This window comes from Pelecanus crispus, chromosome 3, assembly GCF_030463565.1.
Source record: "Pelecanus crispus isolate bPelCri1 chromosome 3, bPelCri1.pri, whole genome shotgun sequence".
Lineage (NCBI taxonomy): Eukaryota > Metazoa > Chordata > Aves > Pelecaniformes > Pelecanidae > Pelecanus > Pelecanus crispus.
Window position 1 is genome coordinate 41609256 of NC_134645.1, and position 24417 is coordinate 41633672.

The following is a 24417-nucleotide window of genomic DNA, read 5'->3' on the forward strand; positions in this document are numbered from 1 at the left end:
TTCATTTATCTCTCCTGCTGCCCTGCTCTGCATCTCACCATGAATAAGCCTCTTCCACTCTGCTTTATCACATCCCTTATTGTTAGAGGGAGGCACATGGCTTTTTGCGTGTTCTCCACTACAGCAGACAAGTAGAGTTATTGTCCCTATCCTCCAGAGTCCAAGTAAACGTTCCTTCCAAATTCCTAAATAGATCCCTCCCTCCTGTCCTTATCCTATTTTACAACAGGTGTAAACTACAAGCCACTGACCAGCAGGTTCACGCCCTGCACTTGGGAGCGGTGGGAGACATTCCAGCTCCGTAAGACAGCAAAAGCCCCCAATACTCCTCCTCCTTTCCCCCCTCAAAAATACATGCTGTGCTTTTATCAAAACCCGAGGCTAGTATTTCTTTTGGCAGGAGACACAGTGGGGGTTTCTTTGTCTTGTTTTCTTTTTTTTAACCCAAGGAACCCAACTGACATTATTGCAGGTGGTGAGCGATAAAAAGTTCTATGCACTGAAATAAAAAAATCAAATTTATTTTTGAGAAAATATAAATTGAAGGAACATAATTAAAGCAATATCCACCTTTCCATAAATCACAAAATTCATCTTTGAGTACAAGGGCAATTCTTCACTCCAAAGCGTCCACTAATTTTGCCAAAAGGATGACTTCCATTAAAATTGGCTGTCAGGACGTCCACTTTTTTACTGAATTCAAGTGCAAAGCATGGCAATTTAAGTGTACTGTTAACTCAAACACTTATATTTGCACTTAATATTGCTATAGATATAATTTTCACATTAATTTTCTTAACGCATACAGATCTTTCATGTGGCAATGTATGAAGAAAAATAAAAATAAGGATTCAGTGGATGATGCTGTTCTCACAGGACTTAGTAAATTTTGTTTTGATTGACTGCATTTCAACTTTTGACATCACATTTTAAAGTAGTTTGAGGTGGTTTGGAAATATCAAAACAGATGCAAAACTGTTTATAATACTAAATACAGATTTTTATTTTCCATAAACCAACAAGAAAACACTACTACTCCTCAAATATTTTGTCTAATAGGAGCCTAAAATATCAGACCACCTACAAAACCATCTTCTGTTGGTCTCAAAGGAGCACTAAAAGTGGTTGCAATGATAACACTGAAAATGCACATAGGTCCAGGCGAAGTGCTCTTCACAAAACTCCTCGGGGCTGCTGGCTGCTAACATTGATGGATGGACAATGCCCCACCAGAGCACTAGTGACAGGCGGCAGCTGCCCCAGCTTTGACTGACGTGCCAGATGTAACACGACAAACACGACCAGCCTCATGACTCAACCTTCTAAATAATGTATGCTTTACTGCGCACCCCTATAAACAAGTTTGCTGACATTCATGTACTTGGCTTTATTTCACTTCAAATGGAAATTCAGCTCGAGTACCTCCAAGTAACATTTCTTCATCAGTAGGATTTCACAGAAGCACATTCACTTTGTAAATCGATAACAGGGTGGGTTCCACTGCTAATAAGTGCAACCACATGGAACAGCCACCGATGTATAAAAAAAACCCGTTACGTACAAAACTGTCAAATGTGTGGATAATGCAATCAGAATGCACGGCGCTACGTGCAGGCTGCTGGAAAGAAAACCGGCCTGAAACAGGATGCAACCCAGGTGCCTGAGCCCTCAATTACCATTCATGAAAGTTATTTCCCCCCCCTGCTCCTTCCTCTGCCTTCCCCACCCTCCGGAAATCCCAATGAAAGTATTTATCTGATATTAAAAAGGTTTCCTCATCCAGGCAAGGGTGGTAGGTTTGGGCCTTACATTACCAATTACAGTTGTTTCAATAACTTGTTAACATGGTTACTGCTCAGAATAAAATTTTGGCTCCACCTGAAGATGATGCTTAAACATGTGCCCAAGTCTAAGTACATGAGAAGTCCCACCGACCTCAGCAGAATTATTAATGTTCTAAAAATCAGCATTTTGGCATATTTCAGAAGTAAAAGGTATCTTATAGGCAGAACAGAGCACTGTAACAAGGCCCAGTGTGCACATACGCAGAAGAGAAAATCTTTAACAGAACCAATATATTTCTATTTCGGAAATTCTCACCTTTTTAGGTTAGGTTTTGGTAAAACCTATGTATTAAAATATTTCCAAATAAAAGCAATTTCTTAGTGATTACAGATGTAGTTTTTAAAAATACTGTTGAATCTAGTTATATATTCAAGGTATCATTTTCACTCAAATGAACATAGCCTGAGGGCACTTAGAATGAAAAAAATCAATATAAAGCACAAATCTCTGACTGAACAGTGATGCATTATATCGATCATTTCTATCTTTAAATGTCATTGCTAAGAACAAAGTTAAATGTTTCCTTATTAAAAAAGCAACCTAACAACTTCCTTCGAGAGTCATTTCAAGGTCAGAAAAAAGGATATAATCAGTAATAAGACTGGGATATGGCTACGGGGGGGAAAAAAGAGGTTTCCCTTAATTTACATATTTTGATCTTCATAATGTTAAACTATCTCAGTATGATCTTTGAAATATCTCACTTACCCAATTTGTAAATGACAGTTCCAGCTGCACAACATAAGAACATGAATGATCTGTGCAAAAACGAAAGCCCTTCAGGTACTTTCCTGGCTATATATGTGAACTAAACAACATGCTGCAATAGTTCAAATGCTATGTTTATCTACTAGAAAGATAAAACCTCAAGAAAAGTTAACAGAAATGGAAATGGGAAAGACAAGATGTTTTTTCTGATGTGAGGTCATTCTTATAAGATATACTACCCTTATTTTCCTCAAATGTTGAGTGTCTGAGTGAATGGTGAACTTTCTGTTCAAGGCACATCAACTCAGATAAAAGCTGCCAGAGTCTTAGGAGAGTCAGAACAGAGTGAAATTTAGCTGGTTTAGAGAGAATGAGTTTTACACTTTTGAGATTTAGAGGATACCCAGAAACCTCTGCAACCACCTTCGTTCTAAAAGCAATCTTTGCAGTCTTACAGGACCTGCAGAGAATGGTCATGGCTAAATCGCTGATGTTTTTATTTAATACATAATTTCATCCATCTTACCCAGATAAAGAAAGAAAAGTAGCATAAATGTAACAAATAAGCACATCATGTTCACTTAACATACACATCTGCACAAAATTATAGCACAGCCCTTGCAATGCTTAAAAGATAATGCAAATTTCAGTGGAATGCAAAAAACAGTCAGAAAAGAGTAAAACTATTACCAAGGGAAGCTTTCAGTAAATTTTTACGAAGTTACTTTAAACCCCCAAAAAAGCTTCTTATAATGTGCAGGAGTTCTAAAGCTTTGCAAGGGTTTTAGTCACAGTCATTTCTGTTTTATGTAATCATTTCCAGCAACACGACTTAAGAGCTGGGAGTACTGGATTCATTACATTAAAGCAACACGATATGCCATTACATCTTGTCATAGTGCACACATGAATTAATGGTAATGCAACATAATCACTCTGAAAACAAAACAACTTTGCATTAGCATGCACTTTGTTAGGTAAAATGTACATTCATGACAGTAGCAAACAAATTATGCGGACATTTATGTTTTAATAATGTTTTGAAATGCAAAAGCATTATTAGTATAATGCAGATGTTGACTGTTTCTTGTTCTCACTAGTGACACAGATCCTCAATTTTCGACTACTGATGCAGATTATATATCAGACAATATTTGTGCATTACTCTCTGTAATTAGTTGCTGGACACAGAAAGTTAAAGCTTCAAATATATTTAAAACTACTTATGTGGTTTAGCCAGATAAGGATATTTAACGAATATGTTTTTCCTCAAATGCATAAATTATTATTATTATAGATTATCTGACTGCATACAGAAGACAAGAAAGCACTCGGACAGTTTATGACATTTTGAACATATAAATCTAAGAAACAATGAGTTTCTAAATGAGAAAAGAAATTCAGACACGGTTACACTGCAGCATAGCCACTTTGCAACCATACCATTAGGCATGCTGTTGTGATTGATTAGTTGATCCACAACTTGATTAGTTATCCACAAAGAAGTAGCACTACAGTTAAAGGAGATCATTCCATAAAAAAACTCAATTTTTTTTCTTCATAATTTTTTTTTTTCCAATGCAACCAATAGGAAGTTATGTAAATTTCAAAAGTTTCAACAAATGAAAAAATACCGCCTGATTTATGGGTCTAGTATTTATAGTGCTACTGGAGGATAATTTTTTGTTATTTCCAAGTTCTTCTAATTATTCTTGTTAACTGTGTATTTTACATCACATAAAAGTTTTAAAATGTCTTTATCAGATGGCAATTTTCTGCTCTTCTATTTACTGACAAGATAACTTTCAACAATACGTCCTCTAAAAATCCAGCTATGAAGTTAATAGACCTGTGAATGAACTGGCCTTCTAAAGTGATGAATATGAACTATTATTTATTAGGCTTAATGGCCCTAATTCTGCAAGTGTTCTCCTTAATTAGGGTTAGCCATTTCCTATTGGAAATAGTCATAAAGATTCATTAATTTACCAAGGTTAACTTTTTCAGGCTTTTTAAAAAGAAATTTAAGACTTTAGCAAAAAGCATTATTTTGCACATTAAATAGCTTGAATACACACACACACACACACGTGTGTACAGGCAAGTGCGGTCTTACTGAAGTGGACAAAAGATGTTTCTGATGACTTCGTAGTGAATTTATAGAAAAGCATCCTACCACAGTAAAAACTACTATCCTCTGTAAAATACTCGCACGTAGACTGCATTATTAAATAGAACACAACAATTTGTTTGCATTGCTCAAACACAATACCAAGTAACTATTTCCTTCCTGATTTCTATTCCCCTTAAGCATTGCCTCAGCTGCTCAGTGACAAGCAGGGGACCCGGACAGAAGCAAGCCAGACCGGCAGAGCTGGAAATGCTGTTAAAGGATAAGTGTACAGTTGCATAAAGGGCAGGAGAGGAAGACCTTTTTCTTTTGGTGGTCTCTCCCTAATCAACATTACTCCTGCTTTTTCTTATGTGTTGGTACTTGCCTTCAAAGCTAGCAAGTGCAACTTTCAGCATAGCAACTGAAGTCCTACAGATCAGCTGCTACATCCACCCACGTAAAGAGCAGCAGAAACACCACAGATACTAGAAAAATGATCAGTCCATCTACAATGGGATATAAAATGTTATCAACATAAATGCTTTGCTGAAATGAGCATCAAATCCAAATGTTTTACTTTGGTGAGGAATAGGCACGTGAATGAGTGATTTGCTGAATCCTCTTGGGATTCTGAAATCCTTCTGGGGATATCAAGCCACGTTATCAATACACAGCAAAGGGTGGGACACGAATCTTCACTGCAAGCCACTGCTTACTGTGTCAAAAACTTCTCTTAAGGCATAACCAACTGCAGTGAGCAGTACTACCTCTACCAGGCAAGGTCCTGAACCTGGGTCATTAGCTGAGGAAGATCCTCACCTGCATTAGGCTAAGTCACAACTTCAGATCTTTTATAAAAATTGGTAAAATATTTCTAAGTCAGACTGAAATACAACCTGTCTGCCAGCCGCTGCAATCTGTGAACAACAAATACACATTCTGAGTGCCAGCCTTTAGCAAAGAGCATTTTTATGAGACTTAAAATAAAAATCAGTAAATGTTAAGATTCAGTCATACGAAACCAACTGCACCCAGCAGACTGATACAACAAAGAAAAAACATTGCGTTTTCTTTCCAGCATTTTGGTTTATAAGCATAACCTGGTTGTAACTTCTTGGGACTTCCCAAACGTTTCCTCGGTTTTCCTACCAGTTCTTTTACAATATGTACCAAGAAATTGGATATGCTCTGCATGTTGTATTAACTGTATGTAGAAGATTCTGCCACTATAAATGGGTTTTCACACATAGACTTTTCAGAAACTTAAAACGCAGCTCTGCTTTGCAGGAAAATAGGCTGCCTGCAAAGTTTTTGGGTTTTTTTTTTTTTTTTTTAAACTTTTAGGAAATTCTGATTCATAATATTTAGAGGTGTTCGTAAGCTTGATCGCTGCACATGACAAAGCCAAGCATTGACAGTGTGGAAACCATGAACAAAAATGTTTTGGTCATCTGCAGAGTGTGTTAAATCACCAGTAGGATGTTTTCCAATTATTTTACAGAAATTGTACAGATTTTAAGTTAAGATGTTTAAATGCCATAAATCAATCATACCAGCACCATTTGTGCCACTGTAGTAAAGATTACATCAGTGTTTCCATTATAAAAAGCCTATTTTTCAGGGGTTTCTAATTCAGCCATAAAAATTGGCTCCAGCCTAAAGCTTGGCAACCAAAGTCACCACTTGGGAGCAATTCTTTTAACCAATTTTTTTTTAAAATGGATTGGCCTTTCAAGCTACAAAACAGTTTAGAAAAAGAAAATTAGTGGTTTCAAATTTTGGTGAACTTCTATCCCTCAAAAACATTGTTTTAAAAACTGATAATTTTGTATGTTATAAATCTGTAACATGGACTGCTGCTTTTAGGTAATTTGGATATAAGCAGTGGATAAAAATCACCAGCTTATTTTGTTTAAAAATAAATGTAATTTCCCATGAAAACTTTTAATCCAATAAAATTTTCACAAATTACTTTCTTATGGCAAGATGTGGTAGACATCGCATGAAGAAGCTTTTATGACTCATTTATGCAGCATCTATTCCATTCATTTTGATTTCTGTGGTAAGAAGTACATAATACTATATTTTGATGCCTTGAAGAAGATGCTGGGCAGATTTGATTCAAGACAACAATTCTGTCCTTTGGTAGCACAGATCCACCTGTGAGCTTGACATGGTCCCTGACAAAGTTCTGTGTAAGCACAGAAAAAGAAGAAAGAAATACTTTGAAAGCAGCAAAGCAACAGAACTCCTTTAAAATGTATTTTGTTTAAAAATGTAGGTATTAAATACTGATTCTAACCCACTTCTAATAGTCTCAATTTTTCTCATGCATATTAATTTAAATTATAAGAATTATCAATTAGGTTTTAAACCTAGTTTAGTTCTAAAATGTTAAAAATTCCTTTGGATGTTGGTTGATTTCAGTAGGTCATCTCAAATCAACAACATGAACATGATTTGATCTTCAGGCTCTCAGAAGCTTTGTCATGAACATAGGCTCAGCAAAAGGGAATTACAAGCCCAGTCCCATCCGCTGCCTATCAAAGTCAGCAAAACTTGTCAACAGCCCCAATAAGCTTTGGACTGAATTCTCCGCGCAGTCTGAATTCCGAGTAGAATTTTTTTGTAATTCATATTTAGGCAGCAAATTGGTTTGGAAAGCTGTTTCCATAAGTTCTGAGAAGCTTAACAGCTCATACACTTTTTTTTGAAAAGTAACTTTAAATATATAATCATTGCTAAATTATAGCATTAGTTGCTTGAGGGGACGATGTCTGGTTTATATTTAGCCCTTATGTCATCGGTGTCAATTTTTAATACTGCACTTCTTGGCTTTTGTCCGTTTGCTGCAAAGCTGTATTTTCTTTTCTTCAAACAGCTACTTGCAATGAAAAAACATTAGAGATATTTGTCCCCTTCCCAACACTGTTTTGTGATACCAAGTGAGCGCATGTTAATCCAATCTAAACTATAAAAGTTACCACCTTCATATTTCATGAGCTTTCAAGGAAACTATCTTTTGATTGCAAGAAAAAAGAAAAATACTGTTGAACATAGAGTACATTCACAGAAAGCACTTTGAGACCTTCCCCCCCATCAAACTATGTGTACAGATACTCATAAATGTAAGAAGACAACAGAGAAAAAGCCCAAAGAAAACAGAAAAGACTGATTCAGTTAGAGACAGATGTTACACTTATTTGTTTTGGTGTTCCATTAGCAGATGTTGTGTTTTTATATTTGTTTTGATATCAACTGATATTCTTTTGCATGAAACACGTTTATGGTACAATACCTACAACACGCACGTGGATCTACCTCACCTGAAAATTCAGTCTAGGAAGGCAAAGTGTTTGGTGAGAAACAGAGAACAGACAAGGTCACAGCTGGAAACTTATTTTAAAGTGATTGCATTAGACAAAGAGAAATGACATGATAGGTAGCACTGGTCTGTAGCCATGCCATACTTCTGCAATAGCTTTGCAGCTCTCAAAGGTTGACGAGTTTGACCCTGAGCACATTTTAAGAATCAGCAAGGCACCTTCTAAGCAGTGTTGGCTGTGCAATGGGTGGCAGCCTCCTCTTCGAATCATGCATAAGCCTGTGACTCAAACCACTATCTTTTCATTTGAGATGTAAAACCTATGCTCATTAATTGTTGGTTTTTTTTTTTTTTTTTAAATAGTGCTAATCCTGGGTTCCCAGCCAAATTCCAAATAACAGTTATATGATTTGTGATACCTACTAAAATTGACTCCAGAATTTTAACTGTATATGAATATCTGAACTACCCTACGCAGTAATAATCCCACTGACCACTTGAGATAGAAAAGTAATCTGTGCTGCTCTGGAAACAAAGTCACAACTCTTCATTTTCTGACCAGCCTTTGTGATGGTATTGTATGTAGATAAATTCCTGTAGTATTCCACCATCAACTGGCTGCACTCCTTTGCTCCCTGAAGCAATCTTTCCACATCAGCCTCTAAGCAAAGCTGGTAACACTGTGAACACTTTTTTACTGATTATTTTGTTAGTGTACTAGGGCTGGAAAGCTAAATGGCCTATTAACCCAATCCTGACTACTTCATATTTTAAGCTGAAATACTATATTGAAAATCAACATTAATTTTGAATACTCTTTTTTTTTTTACATTGACTCACTCTGAGCAATCTCCAGTAGGGGTGACCAAGCTTCCTCACCCTACAAGCCATCTACCAAATGTAAGATCATTAAGATCAGGACTGTCCTGGTTTCGGCTGGAATAGAGTTAATTCTCTTCCTAGTAGCAGGCACAGTGCTGTGTTTTGGATTTAGTAGGAGAAGAATGTTGATAACACACTGATGTTTTTAGTTGTTGCTAAGTACTGCTTATGCTAGTCAAGGACTTTTTCAGCTTCCCATGCTCTGCCAGGTACACAAGAAACTGGGAGGGGGCACAGCCAGAAGAGTTGATCCAAACTGACCAAAGGGCTATTCCATACCATATGACGTCATGCTCAGTATAGAAACTGGGGGGGGTTGGCCGGGGAGCAGCGATTGCTGCTCGGGAACTGGTTGGGTATCAGTCGGCGGGTGGTGAGCAATTGCATTGTGCATCACTTGCTTTGTATATCATTATTATTATTATCATTATTATACGTTAGTATTAGCATTACTATTTTACTTTATTTCAATTATTAAACTGTTCTTATCTCAACCCAGGAGTGTATCTCACTCTTACTCCTCCGATTCTCTCCCCCATCCCATCGCGCTAGGGGGAGTGAGCGAGCGGCTGCGTGGTGCTTAGTTGCTGGCTGGGGCTAAACCACAACAAGGACCTTGCCTGATTTTTTTCCACAGCTATGCATAGCGCAGAGAAGTAGTAACAAATGCTGATGCATAAGAAAAAAAGGGAAATGGTTGTGGAAAAGGAGAAACCAATTACCTACATGCTGCACAAAGAGCATGGACTCTAGCTGGGAATTGCATGGTGACCCTAGAATCAGGTACAAAGAATGAACTGTGGCAGGGAGAAGGTGGAAACAAAAGTGCAGTGCATGCCCAGCAGAAGGAAAGCACGCAGACCTATGCATAGGAAGTTGTATATGCAATTATCTCCACTGCAGAGAGAACAGAGCACACACTGTAGGGAAGGTACCCTAAAAATGCAAGGTCCTGTAAGACTTTTTTAGACAAGAAACTCAAGCTTCATGAATTCAGAAATTCAGCGTATCTCTCTAAGGCTTAAAGATGGTTTTGTTTATAAAACAGGAAGCACAACTGTTTCTCCAGGAATAACATTCTCAGCAGAGATCATAAGAATCCTCAAGCATCTAGCTACTGCTGAAATTAGCTCTAGCACGTTTTAAGAAAAGAACCTGTTCACCACAAATCACTTAAAAAAATAAATATGTGCTGTTTTATATAGGAGATAATGTTTTCTCAAGAGGACAAGCAGAGTCCAATTACAACCAGGGCTGATGATAGAAAAGATCACAGCTTATAGCAGCATTTACCAGCTGCAGTGTCCCCTAACCAGAGGCACACACGGATTCCTAATTACTTTTTTCTGACCTACACAAAAACATTGTCTTTGTTTAGCCGAAGGTCACTTAGTAAAACCACCATGGCGTGCATATATTTGGGAACTTAATATATACTTCTTAATTAGATCCTGCATTATCAGAATTTAATTTCAAAGGCTCACAATAATGACACATGCTCACATGTGTCCATTCACTTGTGTGCACACTCAAACACACAAACAAACAAATTCTGGTGGTCAAAATTCACCAAGTGGAAAGTTTGTTTGACACATGCTGAACATAAGCAACAACGTAAAAGCGTATCTTAATGATGCAGAGGTATTAAACTACCACTGAACAAAAATTTGCATAGTATTTCAATTAGATTATTTTTAAGAACAAATAAAATTATGTTTTTGTTATAGCCTTTTACATAATATATTGGCACAAGGTAGAAGAAAAAAAAAATCAGTTTTTTTAGACATTTGTAGAACAAATGATTTGTCTCCGCACTTTGTGAACTGAAAGTCCAAACTGAAAGTGATGTGTGGCATAAAAAGAGTTGGCAAACAGAAGGAACTTGAGAAAAGTGGCCTCAGTGAGGCGCTAAGTGGTGATATGAAGAAGACAGGGTCATGGGAGGGAAGTCTGGCGAAGTTCTGAAAATTCACTGATTTCCTTACTGAAAAACAATGTAAAAACAAAAAACCCAAACAATAAAACTAAAAACTTGCATGCACATAAGAGGCAAAACACACCAACTGAAACCATTCACTTGTAAAGAACTTCTGAGGCATACCTTTTTCTTGAAGAAAGCATCAAATTAATATAAGTATTCCTGTCCCAAAAGGCTGAGCAGGCTGTTGTCAGAAACATTAGTACTTTCATTTTAAAAATTGACAGCATCAATGGTTCAAAAGCTTTCTCACTGCTTACCTCATTGCAATGTTGTAAGACTCTGGATGAATACAAGTTTGGTCCAAAGGATTGGGCTGTTGTGAGGCACATGGTGTTGGTTTGCTCTTCTTTTTACCTTGTGCACCTGCTTTAGTCAAAAGTGCATGACTTCCAAGTCCCGTTTTGTTACTACTGTCAGAAATCAAAAATGGACACGTCATTCTTAATAAACAAGATCCTAGCCCAGTGCCCACATGTGAAAAATGCAATCAGACTTTTATATAAACGTTCATTCTTTAAAAAAAGTACAAAACCCCTAAAAGGTCATTGTGTATCTTAACAATACAATTATAGCATAAAAATATAACATATGAATGTATGCATAAATGAATTTAAAATAGAAACAAACATTGGGAAGGGATTTTGTGCTTCATCAAAATTTCTTCACGATGACAAGATCATAAAGAAAACACTACACAACCTACTGTACCGTTTGCAATCTGGATAGCATCTTCTGTCTCTAAGATGGGGACAATTGCATTTATCTACTTGATAAAGATCTTGTGAGGATACTTTCAGACTTACCTATTGATTAATAGTCTGCATCATTTTAAATTTGAAAAATTTATAAAGAAAATGTCCTATTCATACCATCTTTAGGTAAGCAAATTGCATCTCAAGCATATGTACAGAACAAGGAAAGTATGTGAATGCTTAAACTTCAGAACTTTTTAAACCACATTTATTGACTTCCTATACTTAGATTTCTGAAAAATTCTTCTTAAACACAGGCCAGGTCAAATTATGAAAAATTTCACATCAAAGGAACTCAGACCAAGATTTGCTTAGAACAGAAAAAAGCTAAAGGTCAAATCTACCGTTATTTCAGAATTTATAAGCCATTTTTGGAAAAGTATCTTAATACACCTTTCCTTAAAACTTAGTGAATACATTACTGACTCCTAATCAGTTAGCTTCAGTTAGCATTTGGATTGGGCTTTTTTTTTTTTTTTCCTTCCAATTGGCTGGATAATGAAAAGGCTCCAAAGTCCCAAAATCTCAGAGAGATCCATGGACCGATTGCCCACATTGGTAGGAAGGCTTTACAGAAGACAGGAGAGAGAGATCTATCTTCATGTGTGTAGCATATTTACAACTGGCACACTTCTTCCATTAAAGTTTCCCTTAAGTCAAAAAATGCTCAGGATACAGTAAAGGCATCAAATGACTCCTCTGGCAAAGGCTCCTTTCTTGCTGTCCTGGTTTCGGCTGGGATAGAGTTAATTTTCTTCCTAGTAGCAGGCATAGTGCTGTGTTTTGGATTTAGTAGGAGAAGAATGCTGATAACACACTGATGTTTCAGTTGTTGCTAAGTACTGCTTATGCTAGTCAAGGACTTTTCAGCTTCCCATGCTCTGCCAGGTGTGCAAGAAACTGGGAGGGGGCACAGCCAGAATAGTTGATCCAAACTGACCAAAGGGCTATTCCATACCATATGACATCATGCTCAGTATAGAAACTGGGGGGGGTTGGCCGGGGAGCAGCGATCGCTGCTCGGGAACTGGTTGGGTATCGGTCAGTGGGTGGTGAGCGATTGAATTGTGCATCACTTGCTTTGTATATTATTATTATTATCATTATTATATTGTTATTATTATCATTACTATTTTACTTTATTTCAATTATTAAACTGTTCTTATCTCAAGCCAGGAGTGTTTCTCACTCTTACTCCTCCGATTCTCTCCCCCATCCCATCAGGGTAGGGGGAGTGAGCAAGCGGCTGCATGGTGCTTAGTTGCTGGCTGGGGCTAAACCACAATACTTGCCTCTTTGTTTGGTTGTTTTTGTTGCCTAAATCACAAGTCATTCCTGCTTTTGCAGTACAAAAGAGAACTCACCGAAGGACCCGGAACTAGCACTTGCACTTTGGGCTCTACCTATGCATCGACTGTCAGCAGAAATGCAGACATAACTTTCTCTTTCCATATCAGTTTTTAAAATAACCACTATTTGTTAACTTCAAGTACAAAGCACAAAAACTAATTCACACAGCATTCTATAGCCATCAACATGATTAGAGAGGACAAAAATGAAACCTTCTCAAAGTCCATTTCAAAAACGTTTGGTTTTGCCACCTGGGCACACAAATGTTGTGGAGGCGATGGTGTTAGAGCTTTATTTTGGCCTCAGACTCCGAAGTTATAGCAGATTTCTCAGGTTATACAGTGTTCTCAAGTTTTATGGAACCTGACTAACATAGTCCAGCAAGGAAAAAAAATACAATGTTCTTAAACATTTCACCAGTGAACTTTTGGAAAATAAAAAAAGAAGTGTCAGCCTTTTCTTCCTCTTGTTGTATTGCAGCATTCACTAGAACAGATCTGTACAATGTAAGACCTATTGATCACCTACAGCCATGAAAGCAATTTCCTTGGTCTTCTGGTGCTTACAGTGTGCACCATTTGGCCTGCAGCATGTACCTCCCTGCCAGATGGGCAACCAATCTGTATACCTTCCACCCGGGCAGTAAGCCAGTCCTAATGTGCCTACCTCCTGCCTGGAAGTTACGCATGTGCTGTTTGGCCAGCAGCAACTGGGAATATAGTATTGCTTCTGAGCATTGGGTTGGCTAAAAAATAGCATGCGCTTCCCAGGAAAATATTTTTTGACAAGAGTCAGCAGCAAAAGGGTGGGGATGGTGCTACCACCATGCCCTTTCTTAGTTCTTTATGTTGGAAGGAGAAATGGGAAAGACAGGAGAAGAGATATTGCCCTAGAAAGGGTACTTTCAGTTGTGGAGAGGAAGGATTTCAGGTGTAGAAGAGAAGCACAATGAATGGCTGCAAAAGGGAAAGGCTTGGTACGGATACAGGGAATGAGATGGCAGGGAAAACGATGGACCCACTGTTGACAAACTGTAGCTAGGAAAGGGCCTCTTACACATTTGAGATACAAGACAGTCACATTATGCTTGCTTATTGGGTTTGCGTGGCAAGGTTTCGGTAGCAGGGGGGGCTACAGGGGTGGCTTCTGTGAGAAGCTACTAGAAGCTTCCCCTATGTCCGACAGAGCCAATGCCAGCTGGCTCCAAGATGCACCTGCTGCTGGCTGAGGCCAAGCCAATCAGCAACAGTGGTAGCACCTCGGTGATAACATTTAAGAAGGGGGGGGGCGGGGGAAACCCCAAAACACTGGGACGCAAACTGCAGCTGGAGTGAGGAGTGAGAATATGCGAGAGGAACGACCATGCAGACACCAAGGTCAGAAGGAGGGGGAGGAGGTGCTCCAGGCACCGGAGCAGAGATTCCCCTGCAGCCCCTGGTGAAGCCCATGGTGAGGCAGCTGTCCCCCTGCAGCCCATGCAGGTCCACGCTGGAGCAGATATCCACCTGCAGCCCAGGGAGGACCCCACGCCAGAGCAGGGGGATGTGCCCGAAGGAGGCTGTGACCCCGTGGGAAGCCCACGCTGGAGCAGGCTCCTGGCAGGACCTGTGGACCCGTGGAGAGAGAGGAGCCCGCGCTGGAGCAGGTTTGCTGGCAGGGCTTGTGATCCCGTGGGGGACCCATGCTGGAGCAGTCTGCTCCTGAAGGACTGCACCCCTTGGAAGGGACCCATGCTGGAGCAATTCATGAAGAACCATAGCCTGTGGGAGGGACCCACACTGGAGAAGTTCGTAGAGGACTGTCTCCTGTGGGAGGGACCCCATGCTGGAGCAGGGGAAGAGTGTGAGGAGTCCTCTCCTGAGGAGGAAGGAGCAGCACAGACAACGTGCGATGAACTGACCACAACCCCCATTCCCTGTCCCCCTGCACTGCTGGGGGGGGAGGAAGTAGAGAAAATCGAGAGTGAAGTTGAACCTGGGAAGAAGGGAGGGGTGGGGGGAAGGTGTTTTAAGATTTGGGTTTATTTCTTATTACCTTACCCATGTTCTCACTCCTCTCTCCTACTCAGTTTTGATTGGCAATAAATTAAACTGATTTTCCCCAAGTTGAGTCTGTTTTGCCTGTGACGGTAATTGGTGAGAGATCTCCCTGTCTTTATCTCGACCCACGAGCTTTTTCATTATATTTTCTCTCCCCTGACCAGTTGAGAAGGGGAGTGATAGAGCAGCTTTGGTGGGCACCTGGCATCCAGCCAGGGTCAAACCACCACAGCTTGCTAGGCAGAGGAGAATAACACAGATAGAGGTTGGCAGCTTATTCAACTTTCTCTCTTCCAGGTAATGGAATTGAAACCCTACAAAAATCCACTCTAGTTTACTACCATTATGTTCTGCAGAGTAATCTTTACCGCATTAAAACAAATTTACAAATCTCTAAATTATGCCTGAAACACAAGACTGTAAGGGTTTAATATCTCAGATCACGATACTGATGCATGCCAAATTTCTTCTACTGATTCAGTGGCAGAATTTGTAATTAAATTTACATACTTATAGAAACCCTGACTTGTAGAGTACTGGGCTAATAAACCATGATTATTCAGTGGGAGACCTATGTTCAACTACAGACAAAGAAGTTGATTTGTTAAGATACTGTCTGTCAGGGGGAAAAGGCCTAGGATTCCTCAAATCTCAAGCCTGAATACAAAACAGAAAGGGAAGAAGTCTTCTCATAATATTTTGGATAATTTAGCCAAGATAGCCAACATCTCTATTACCTGCAGAAGGTCTTAATATATTCTTGATTGAATCTGATGAAGCCAGCGCACTGTTGGAAGGATTTAGGACCCAGACCTTTAACTTCCTTGAGCTGTTCTCGGTTTATAAACGGTCCATTCTTCTCTCGCCATTCAATTATATTTTTAGCCCTGTTAGCATTCAGTCCTGCAATGTGCCTAAGAGAAAAGTTTACAGAATACATTTATTACCATTGAACAGTAATTAATACAAGTCCTATCCGTTACCAGGATACACATTACTGTGGAAAATCTGGTTTACAAAACTTAAAAACAGCTAAGAAATTTGCAATTAGACTCCCAGACCAAAGGCATCATCTGAAAAAGGATCCCTTCTCTTAGTTCTGTGGAAGGAATCCACTCAAGTCAACAAAACTTGGTACAGCAATATGGTTCTGCACATACCTAACCAGTAAGCCAGGGACGTGTAATTTATGATCTGTTGGCTATTTCTGTAATGCCAATTCAATTTGTCATGTCTTATGGCCTGCCCCCAGCTGCCCTCTTCAGGAAACGACGTGGGAGGAGGGTTCAGGACAGATAAATTGTTCCTGTGAGAACAGCCCCCTCTCAGCTATTCTCTTCCAATGGTACCGCAACACCTTGCCCCAACATGAAGGGCTAACGTCTGCTATCCAGCCTGGGAGCAGCTTGCCTTCCTCACACAATTTAACAGATCCACACAGCTTGTTCCTCTTCTCTCAGCTGGTCTTAAGATAAAAGAGCAGCTGGGAACAGGCTGCATGAGTTGTTCTGAGGGCAGCTTGGGTCTGGCAAAGAACTTACCTGTGAAGTGCAACTGCAGCTAGCCAAGTTCCTTCAGGAAGCAGTGGGTTGGCTGCACATTTTCTGTACGTACATGTGAGTACAACTTTGTATGGAGTACGTTAATCATAGAAAGAGGGAAAAGAGCTCTGGTGGGCAGTTACTTCTGGCACTTGAGAAGAAAATGTCACCTGTCTGGCTCTATGTATCAGATGCCATTACTTTAAGTCAATGGCAGCAGAGACCTGTTTGTGAAATGGCATGGGCCGATTCTAGAAAAACACCACCAGCAAACCTGGCAAGAACCGTCAAAAATCTTTCAATTTTTCTCATCCTCAAGAAAAAGTTAAAAAAATAATCCAAAGTTGGTGAAGCCTCAGAATTAAATTGAAGAGACACACCTTTAACCATAGACAAAATATTAATCATTAGGAATGGAATTTTCTCAAAAAAAATCTTAGAAACATGATGAAATCCAGCTTATTTACACTGACAAAGGAACATGACACAGAGTTCACAGAATTTTCCAGTGATGATCAAGTCTTTCAAGTACGATACTCAGCAGTAATGCAATTACTGTAGCATTGTCACCCCTTCCACGTGTAGTATGTGTCAACAAGTACATTTGATGCATCAAAGTATAATCAAAAAGCCCTGCTAGCTTTCTGGCTAGGGTGACAATTTCATACACTGTTCATCTGAGGGAAACTTAGACCCCATCTACACAGAACAGCAGAATTGAACTGCTGAAGATCACGTTAGATCCAGAACTTGATGTAGCATGTGCATACGAGCATCATAAGCGAGGTTAATCAGACCAAACAAAGTATTTAGCCAACACGGTTACCACCTGTAACCATGACTGGACAGCGCTGCTCCACAGTTTTGTGGAGACACAGCAGCACCTCAGCCTGGTGCCCTCTGCTGAACCACACAATACAGTCGCACCCTGCAGAAGGCTGACAGTGCTCACCCGCTGCAAATGCTCAGGTAGGGTTTTATTCATGAATGAAAGCTGGTCAGCCTCATTTACCAATAGGCACTATTTTCTTTCCTACTAATAGCTGATCTAAGTCTGAAAGAAGGTAAGACAGAAGGTAAGTCAGGAGTCGGGCTAAGAATTAGATACACAGAAAAAGAATATGGAAGATACAGTGGAAAAACCCAAAGAATAGATAGCCTCCTCAAAATACGGAAAAATGTTTTCAAGAATGAAAATAAGGCGTTTTTTAAAAAAAAGAGAGCTAGCAAGAATACATTTTTCCTAAATTTGGTATCTAATATAATTGTCACTACCTAGATTATGGACATTCTTTTTCTTCCACTCCTACTACAGAGGATGACAGTGACACTTTGCTCTTCTAAGAGGCTGCATATCTAAACAATTCTCAATTCTACACACTCAAAAGAGAGAATGAGCTTTTAATTTCTAACCAAGAGAAATAAAATCTAGAACATTTTCCAAGCAAATATGGCATAATTACTTAAAAAAAAATCAGTAAAGAGGGATAAATTTTTCAGCAGTTTTAAATCTTTCTTTTTCTCCTTTCTTCACCCAACTTTTACAACCTGTTCCACTTAGCAATACCTATAAAAATACCTTCTAAGAGACAGAAAGTACATTTGAAAATCCCTTTCTCGGTGTAAAAGTACAAATGAGTTATATAAAGTTTTTCTAAAATTGCAGTGTCGGTTCAAAATTTTTAAATGTCTGTTTATCTCTGAAGAATAGTTTTACCCTGGAGAACCACACATACCCTTAAAAACTGACTCTTAATGATCCAGTGAAATACTGTCTTAATGTGTCATTTTCATGTAATTGGCAGTTTAACACAAGAGACATTTGCTCCAGCTGAGCTCCAGTCAGATGGCAGACTAAACAGAGACTCTGTGATCCAGAGCCATGTAATTACTGGGATAGGAAAATGTTTGACTCACCTTAATAGTATTTCTGAGCAGATGTTAATATCAACTCCTACAAAGCTGACACACTCTTCAACCACACTGTCCAGAGTCGCTTTGAGCAAAGTCTGTGATACATCATGCTGAGAAACAAAAATGGAGATATCAGGTTACTGAAATATCGAAGCATACATAAGTAAGAATTGCAAACAATGCTAACGTTAATAAAATAGTTGCTGCAACTTATCAGTATCTTATGTGAGGGTACCAGTTAAAAACATAAATTGTAGAACATATTTTTAAGAGGTCTCCAGTACCTCTTTGCAACATCTTTGTCATGATACAAATCCCTAGAATAAGACACTGTTCACATTACTGTATTTTTTTTCATTTAATAACTATTTCCCCGCATCATGTAAAAACAAAACTATATTAAACACAGTGATTACTCAAAAGGAGTAATGCTTCTGTTCATCCACTATGTCTTGTCTTTAATCTGACATTTATTTACCTATAGTATCAGTTTATTAAAAATAAGACAGTATTTTAAAAATAAGGAGAAAAGATCACAAAATCCTGTACTTTTTGCACCTGCAACACAAAAGTTTGCAAAATTGTCCTATTTATAAGCATCACACACAGTACAGTTATTTTTTACTTAGAGAACAAGCCAGGTATTGTATGAGGGTGGGCAATACATAAGGTACGTATCAGCCCTGCAGCAACAAAATGTTTCAGACTTTGAACAGATATTTCTGGGAAGATTGGCAGGTCCTTGACCAAAGCACCACTAATGGAAATTCTTCCAGGTTTTCCATTATTGTTCATAGTATTTCCCCTTCTCCCCCCGCCCTTCCCCAAAAGAAAATCAGTCACACTTGTCAAAGATAAAAGTTCTGAAGCTCTAAGATTTCTTTTCCTCCACAATGTAGGCATACTTCAATCTATAACTTTTAGTTTCCCACACAGGCCCATCAGTGCTTGGAAGTCTGACCTGGAGGGAGAAGCCTCTCTAAATGCAGGAGCTAATTCAATCACTATGTTGGCTTAGCTTCAGGGCTCTTATACGTCACTCATGTAAATCTGGGTTGATCTGTTGTGGTTTCGTGATGCATTCATTTAGGACATCAAGCTGGATGTGAGCCAAGATGCCAAGCACTTCATCCACTACTTTGTTTTACCTTCTAAGCCATTCAGACCTTTTAAAGATTTCATAGTTAAATTTAACATGCCAACAGCATCAATCCCAATCTACTAATATTGGTAGTTCATCAAGCAGTGGTTAATAACCGAAACAATCGTAAAACTTACGGCAACTTTTTTCATAGCCCACTCATTTCAGGTAATGGTAATGTGATGTATTTTCATGGTATGATACATAATAAAGTTACTAACAAACAGGAAGCACAAATTTCGCCAATATTACTCCTCCTATACAAAGTTTGCACGCAAAAAGCCACGTACATGCAGAAGTACTTGCATTTGCACACAGTCTTGGCCTTACCACCACAAAGCTTACTTGTACACTTTGCAGATCAAGTGTCAGTTTCTACTTACTAATGTGTTGCTACTACAACACAATGGCTTTTTTCCTGAATAAAGAGATACAAACAAAAACCCCCACACCCTAAAAAGAAGTCTTATCTTTCTATTTTTCTGACTTACTGAAGATGCAGCTTCTCTTAGTGTGAATGTTCTATATATTCCCTCCTCCTGCCATCAGCCAGGTATGTACTAGAGCTAAAGGCTTCTAGCTCTCACACATGCTCATGCAAGGATGCATTTATATAACACAGTACAAGATCCAGAATAAAACTGTTCAGAAACAACACCCACATTTTCTCTTCTTTGCCAAGGACAGCTGCCAAGTACTGGACTAGATTTTCCATGATGAACCACAAATTAAAAATTTAATAAAACAAAGATGCTAATTTAACAATTGTTTTCATTCTGATGGAGGAAGGCAAAAGGAGAAAAAAAAAAATGCAGAGTACTCAAAATTTCCGTCTGCTTTTAGGAAAGGCTACTGACTCCAAGGAACTTGGAAGTTGATTATCAAGTTTCACAAGTTCCATGAACAAGTTCCATTAACTGTAGCAGTTCTTGGCCACCTCTAAAAAAAGCGTGGTCTAAAATAACTACTCCGAATATGAAGTAGGGTCTGTGGCAGAGACTGGGGTAGACTGCTGTTTAAGTCTCATTCCTTAAGATGACGATCTTTCTTCGGAAGGAATAACACGCAGTTACATGATTCAAAACTGAGACATTCCTCATCGTCTCTAGAACGCCTTATAGCACAGAGTGTAGCAAAGGTGGTAATCCATAGATTTGGCCTAATCTTTTTAAGCTGTTGTTTGGATGAGACTAGAGTCAGCAGAAGCTTTATTTCCAGGCTGCTGAAAGTGAACTTAGATAGCAATTCAGCCAACTATACTCCGCCCCAAACCAGGAAAGGATATATCGCAACCAATAGCAAAGCGTCCTGAAATACCTCTGCCAGTGGAAGAAAGACCAGTGCTCACAGATGCTCAATTTCAAATGTGAAGTTGGCATTTATCTGAAGATTTAAGTTTGTGGATGCAATAATGTGTGTAAAATTCAGGTGACAGAACACACGCAGTTTGGAAAAATTGTGATATTCAACTGTTTATCTTTTTTTGCCAGGAAGACAAGGAGTTCTCAGGTCTCTCAAAGATGATTTGCATCTTTTAACTTCATTGCTGCTTGACAGTCACCATGAAATAAAACAAGACATGAACAAGTTGTTCTTTATTACAGTTGTACCCTTTTGAATGGACATCAGAGCATGTATGTGAAAAAGTGAATGGGTTGATCTGACAGAAGAGGATAAACATAAGACAGCATGGCTAAAGCAATCCCTAAACTATCCATATCTCACAGAAGTAAACGTTGTTCACTAGCTGAATGTATCTAAGTTGCAAACACTAGGAAAACTTTCCAGACAGCAAATCTGCCTCCAAGATGCACCAACTGACCATCACAGTTTCCTTTTGCTATGATGAAGAAATTTCTACATACCTCTTTACATTGGTACAAAGCACAGTGTTATGAATTTAGTTTATAAAAGTAGTTAGTTAAAAACATTATTATGCCAATATCATTGACAATACTTCCTACTGCTAACAGGTTACACTTCAGAAAGGTTTAAAGTGCAGTGCATTTTCCAGTCTTCCAAACATTTCACTCATCTTCTCAAATATCAGAGTTTAGATGATATTATATACTTCTATGCACTATTTATATGCAATGGGGTGCTATCAGATTATTCAGACACTACTAGAAGGACACACACTCCATGCTGCTCACTCGCTACAAGAAGTCTGTAAAGACAGGAATCCCTCTCAACTGTTGCAAGTCCAATATGCAAGGCTACTTTCAAAGTGTGCTTACGCAGAATTTTATGCTGCATAACAACCACCCCTCCACACACCAACATGGTAGATTGTTGCATCATGAGCTGATCCGCTGCAAATCCTTCTAAATAAAATATTTTCATATTAACACTAACTCTGAATGTACCCCTACGCATGAGAGTGTCCCCACTAAAACTGTAAAGTATTGTCTTTTTAATCAGAATACTCTTATTTATTAACTGTCTTTATTTGTGGAACAAATACCACAACTGCCCCCACAACTCCCCTCAAAACCAGGAGAAATTAGCTCCCGCAGCCAGCTGAGCCATTCGCACTAGGAGCCTCCTCGGAGTCAAGCACAAAAGGTGCCCTGACAGCTATGCCTAACAAGTAAGGAGCATGTCCTTTGGTGCGATTTTCAAACATAATCTTGAATTTACCACCCAAATAAATCACTAAGGTTTTATTAAAAGGATACTCAGAAGTGATGACTATTAAAATATTCACTGCTGGAATAGAAGATCTGGAGCAGAAGACTTCATTTTGTATGATGACTTCCAAGCAATAAAAAGGATTGATACCCCCAATTTATGGAAACTAAGGCCAGCAGAAATACGGGACTTGCCACAAACTGCAGGATGCTGAGAGCAAATCTGCAAACTTCCATCTATCATCAGTTTGCAGAAAACAAAGCCACGTTGCTTCATGGCTAGCATTAGGAAGTACTTAGACATCTGTTTGGTTTGAGTTTTTTGTGGGGAGGACTATAGAAATTAATCTGCCCTGAGAAATATCAGGCACTGTAACTGTATTCTAGTATTTGCTTTCTAAGGAATTATCAAGTAAGCCAGGGAACCAGATACATAAAATTAAATTACGTGATTAACTGAAACTGCTAGAGTAAATAATTGTAGTCAACCAATAAATGAAATTCAAACATTACATTTTTCTAATATTTTTATAAAGGGTATCCCAAATAACCCAAATGTAACTTACATTCATGAACCTGGAAGAAAATCAAGGGCTGCTATTTTGATTTCTGGTCCTGATTACCGCTAAAATTAGTCTGTGGTAAATTTGTTAAAATTACCAGAAAAAAAGAATATTATATTGCATGTTTTAAAACCACCATTCTGCAAACCCATGCTAAAAAAAATCAATATAACTTCATTTCACGTACTTTCATTAAACACAGCACAGAATGTTTAACGCTAAAGAACAGTGTTTAAGAACACCTGTCTGTTACGCACATGAGAGTTTTGTCCTATTATTATATCCCCCAATACTTCAGCTATCTATTCTTTTTATATGGTATGAAGCAGAGAGCAAGGATTGGTGTTTTGCTCAGTTTCAAGAGCTACGAACACTCACTGGAAATAAGGAACATTACTAAAAAACTATCTGTTCCTTGAGAGGGTGCTACTACAATTGTAACTGAAAGCCATTTTCCAGTTTCATAAACCTGCTGATGTACACGAAAGGAAGGCAGTATTTTAAATAGCCTCTCAGCTCAGTTATTTGTAGCAGTATACCAGTACAGACACTGTAAAAATACATTTGTCATCTGCATGACAAATTTATCAAGTCAAAGAACCACTGTTCACATGAAGCCTGGAGGCTGTACTTAGTCAATCTGCTTAAGTATAGATGGTGGACCAGTAGACTGACTAACTTGGCCTGACCAAACACACTAAACACTAGATTACTAGTGCTAGACTAGAACAACCCTAACCGGCAGCTTTTACATGGAAGAAACTTAGAACTCAAAGCTCTTTATCTTTAGCAACAAAAAAAAAAAAACCCAAAACAAAACCACCCAACACCCCCCGCCCCAAATACTAAAACAATACACAACTATAATGCATTTGGTAACCTTTTCCTGGTCCCCTATAAGATCATCATTTCAGAAAATATGGTATCATTGCATATGTCTCTGAAAGACAAATTCAAACAGCTTAAAATTCTACTGCTGCACACAGCAATTCTTAAATACTTATTATTTTACATTTACAAACATTAGCAGACATCACCACAACCAGCCTGTGCATCACTATTACTTTACAATGCCCAAGAGCCAAGCAAGGCACCTTCCAACGCAGTTGAACAAGAATTATTCGTACCCTGCAGAGCCTACAAATGTAGCGCAGACATGACCTAATGATGCTCGTCACAAAGCAGTGGGGAGGGGAAGAGTTCTCAAGTCTGGGCAGCAACCTGGAGGTTCTTGACCCAGGCTCGGCATTACTGTATTATAACAAGATCAACATTCATCCTAAATAAGACCAAGCTGCACGTCAGACAATCTGTCTTGGTTTTTGATCAAGTTATACCTCACTTGTCCTTTGAATCCAAAAGTCAACCTTCAATGAAGTAAATGTAATTTAATTTCTTCTGTCTGTAAGTCAGTCCTGAAACACTTCTACCACCTCATAAAACATTATTTTGTTGGTACCTACCATTAACTTCTGTATCCATGAATTTTAATATTGGCATGTGAAACTAGCCAACATGCCTCTTGAAAAAATACTTTTTTTCTTTACAAAGTGGTATAACTGTGCAGCCTGAATGACTTTTACTGAATGAGAAATTAGGTGGGACAACACATCCTAAGCAAAGTTCAAAACTG

General features: G+C 38.7%; 1 protein-coding gene across 1 annotated transcript in view; it reads right to left on the reverse strand.

Moving 5' to 3' along the window:
• Positions 1-24417, reverse strand: part of SRBD1 (S1 RNA binding domain 1) — a 124212-nt gene that overhangs the window by 3992 nt on the left and 95803 nt on the right. Inside the window, exons 17-19 of the mRNA XM_075707254.1 lie at positions 18454-18560; positions 15733-15909; positions 11112-11264 (exon numbers count right to left, since the gene is read on the reverse strand). Coding sequence (XP_075563369.1) covers positions 11112-11264; positions 15733-15909; positions 18454-18560 — 437 coding nt within the window. The remainder of the gene's footprint in view (positions 1-11111; positions 11265-15732; positions 15910-18453; positions 18561-24417) is intronic.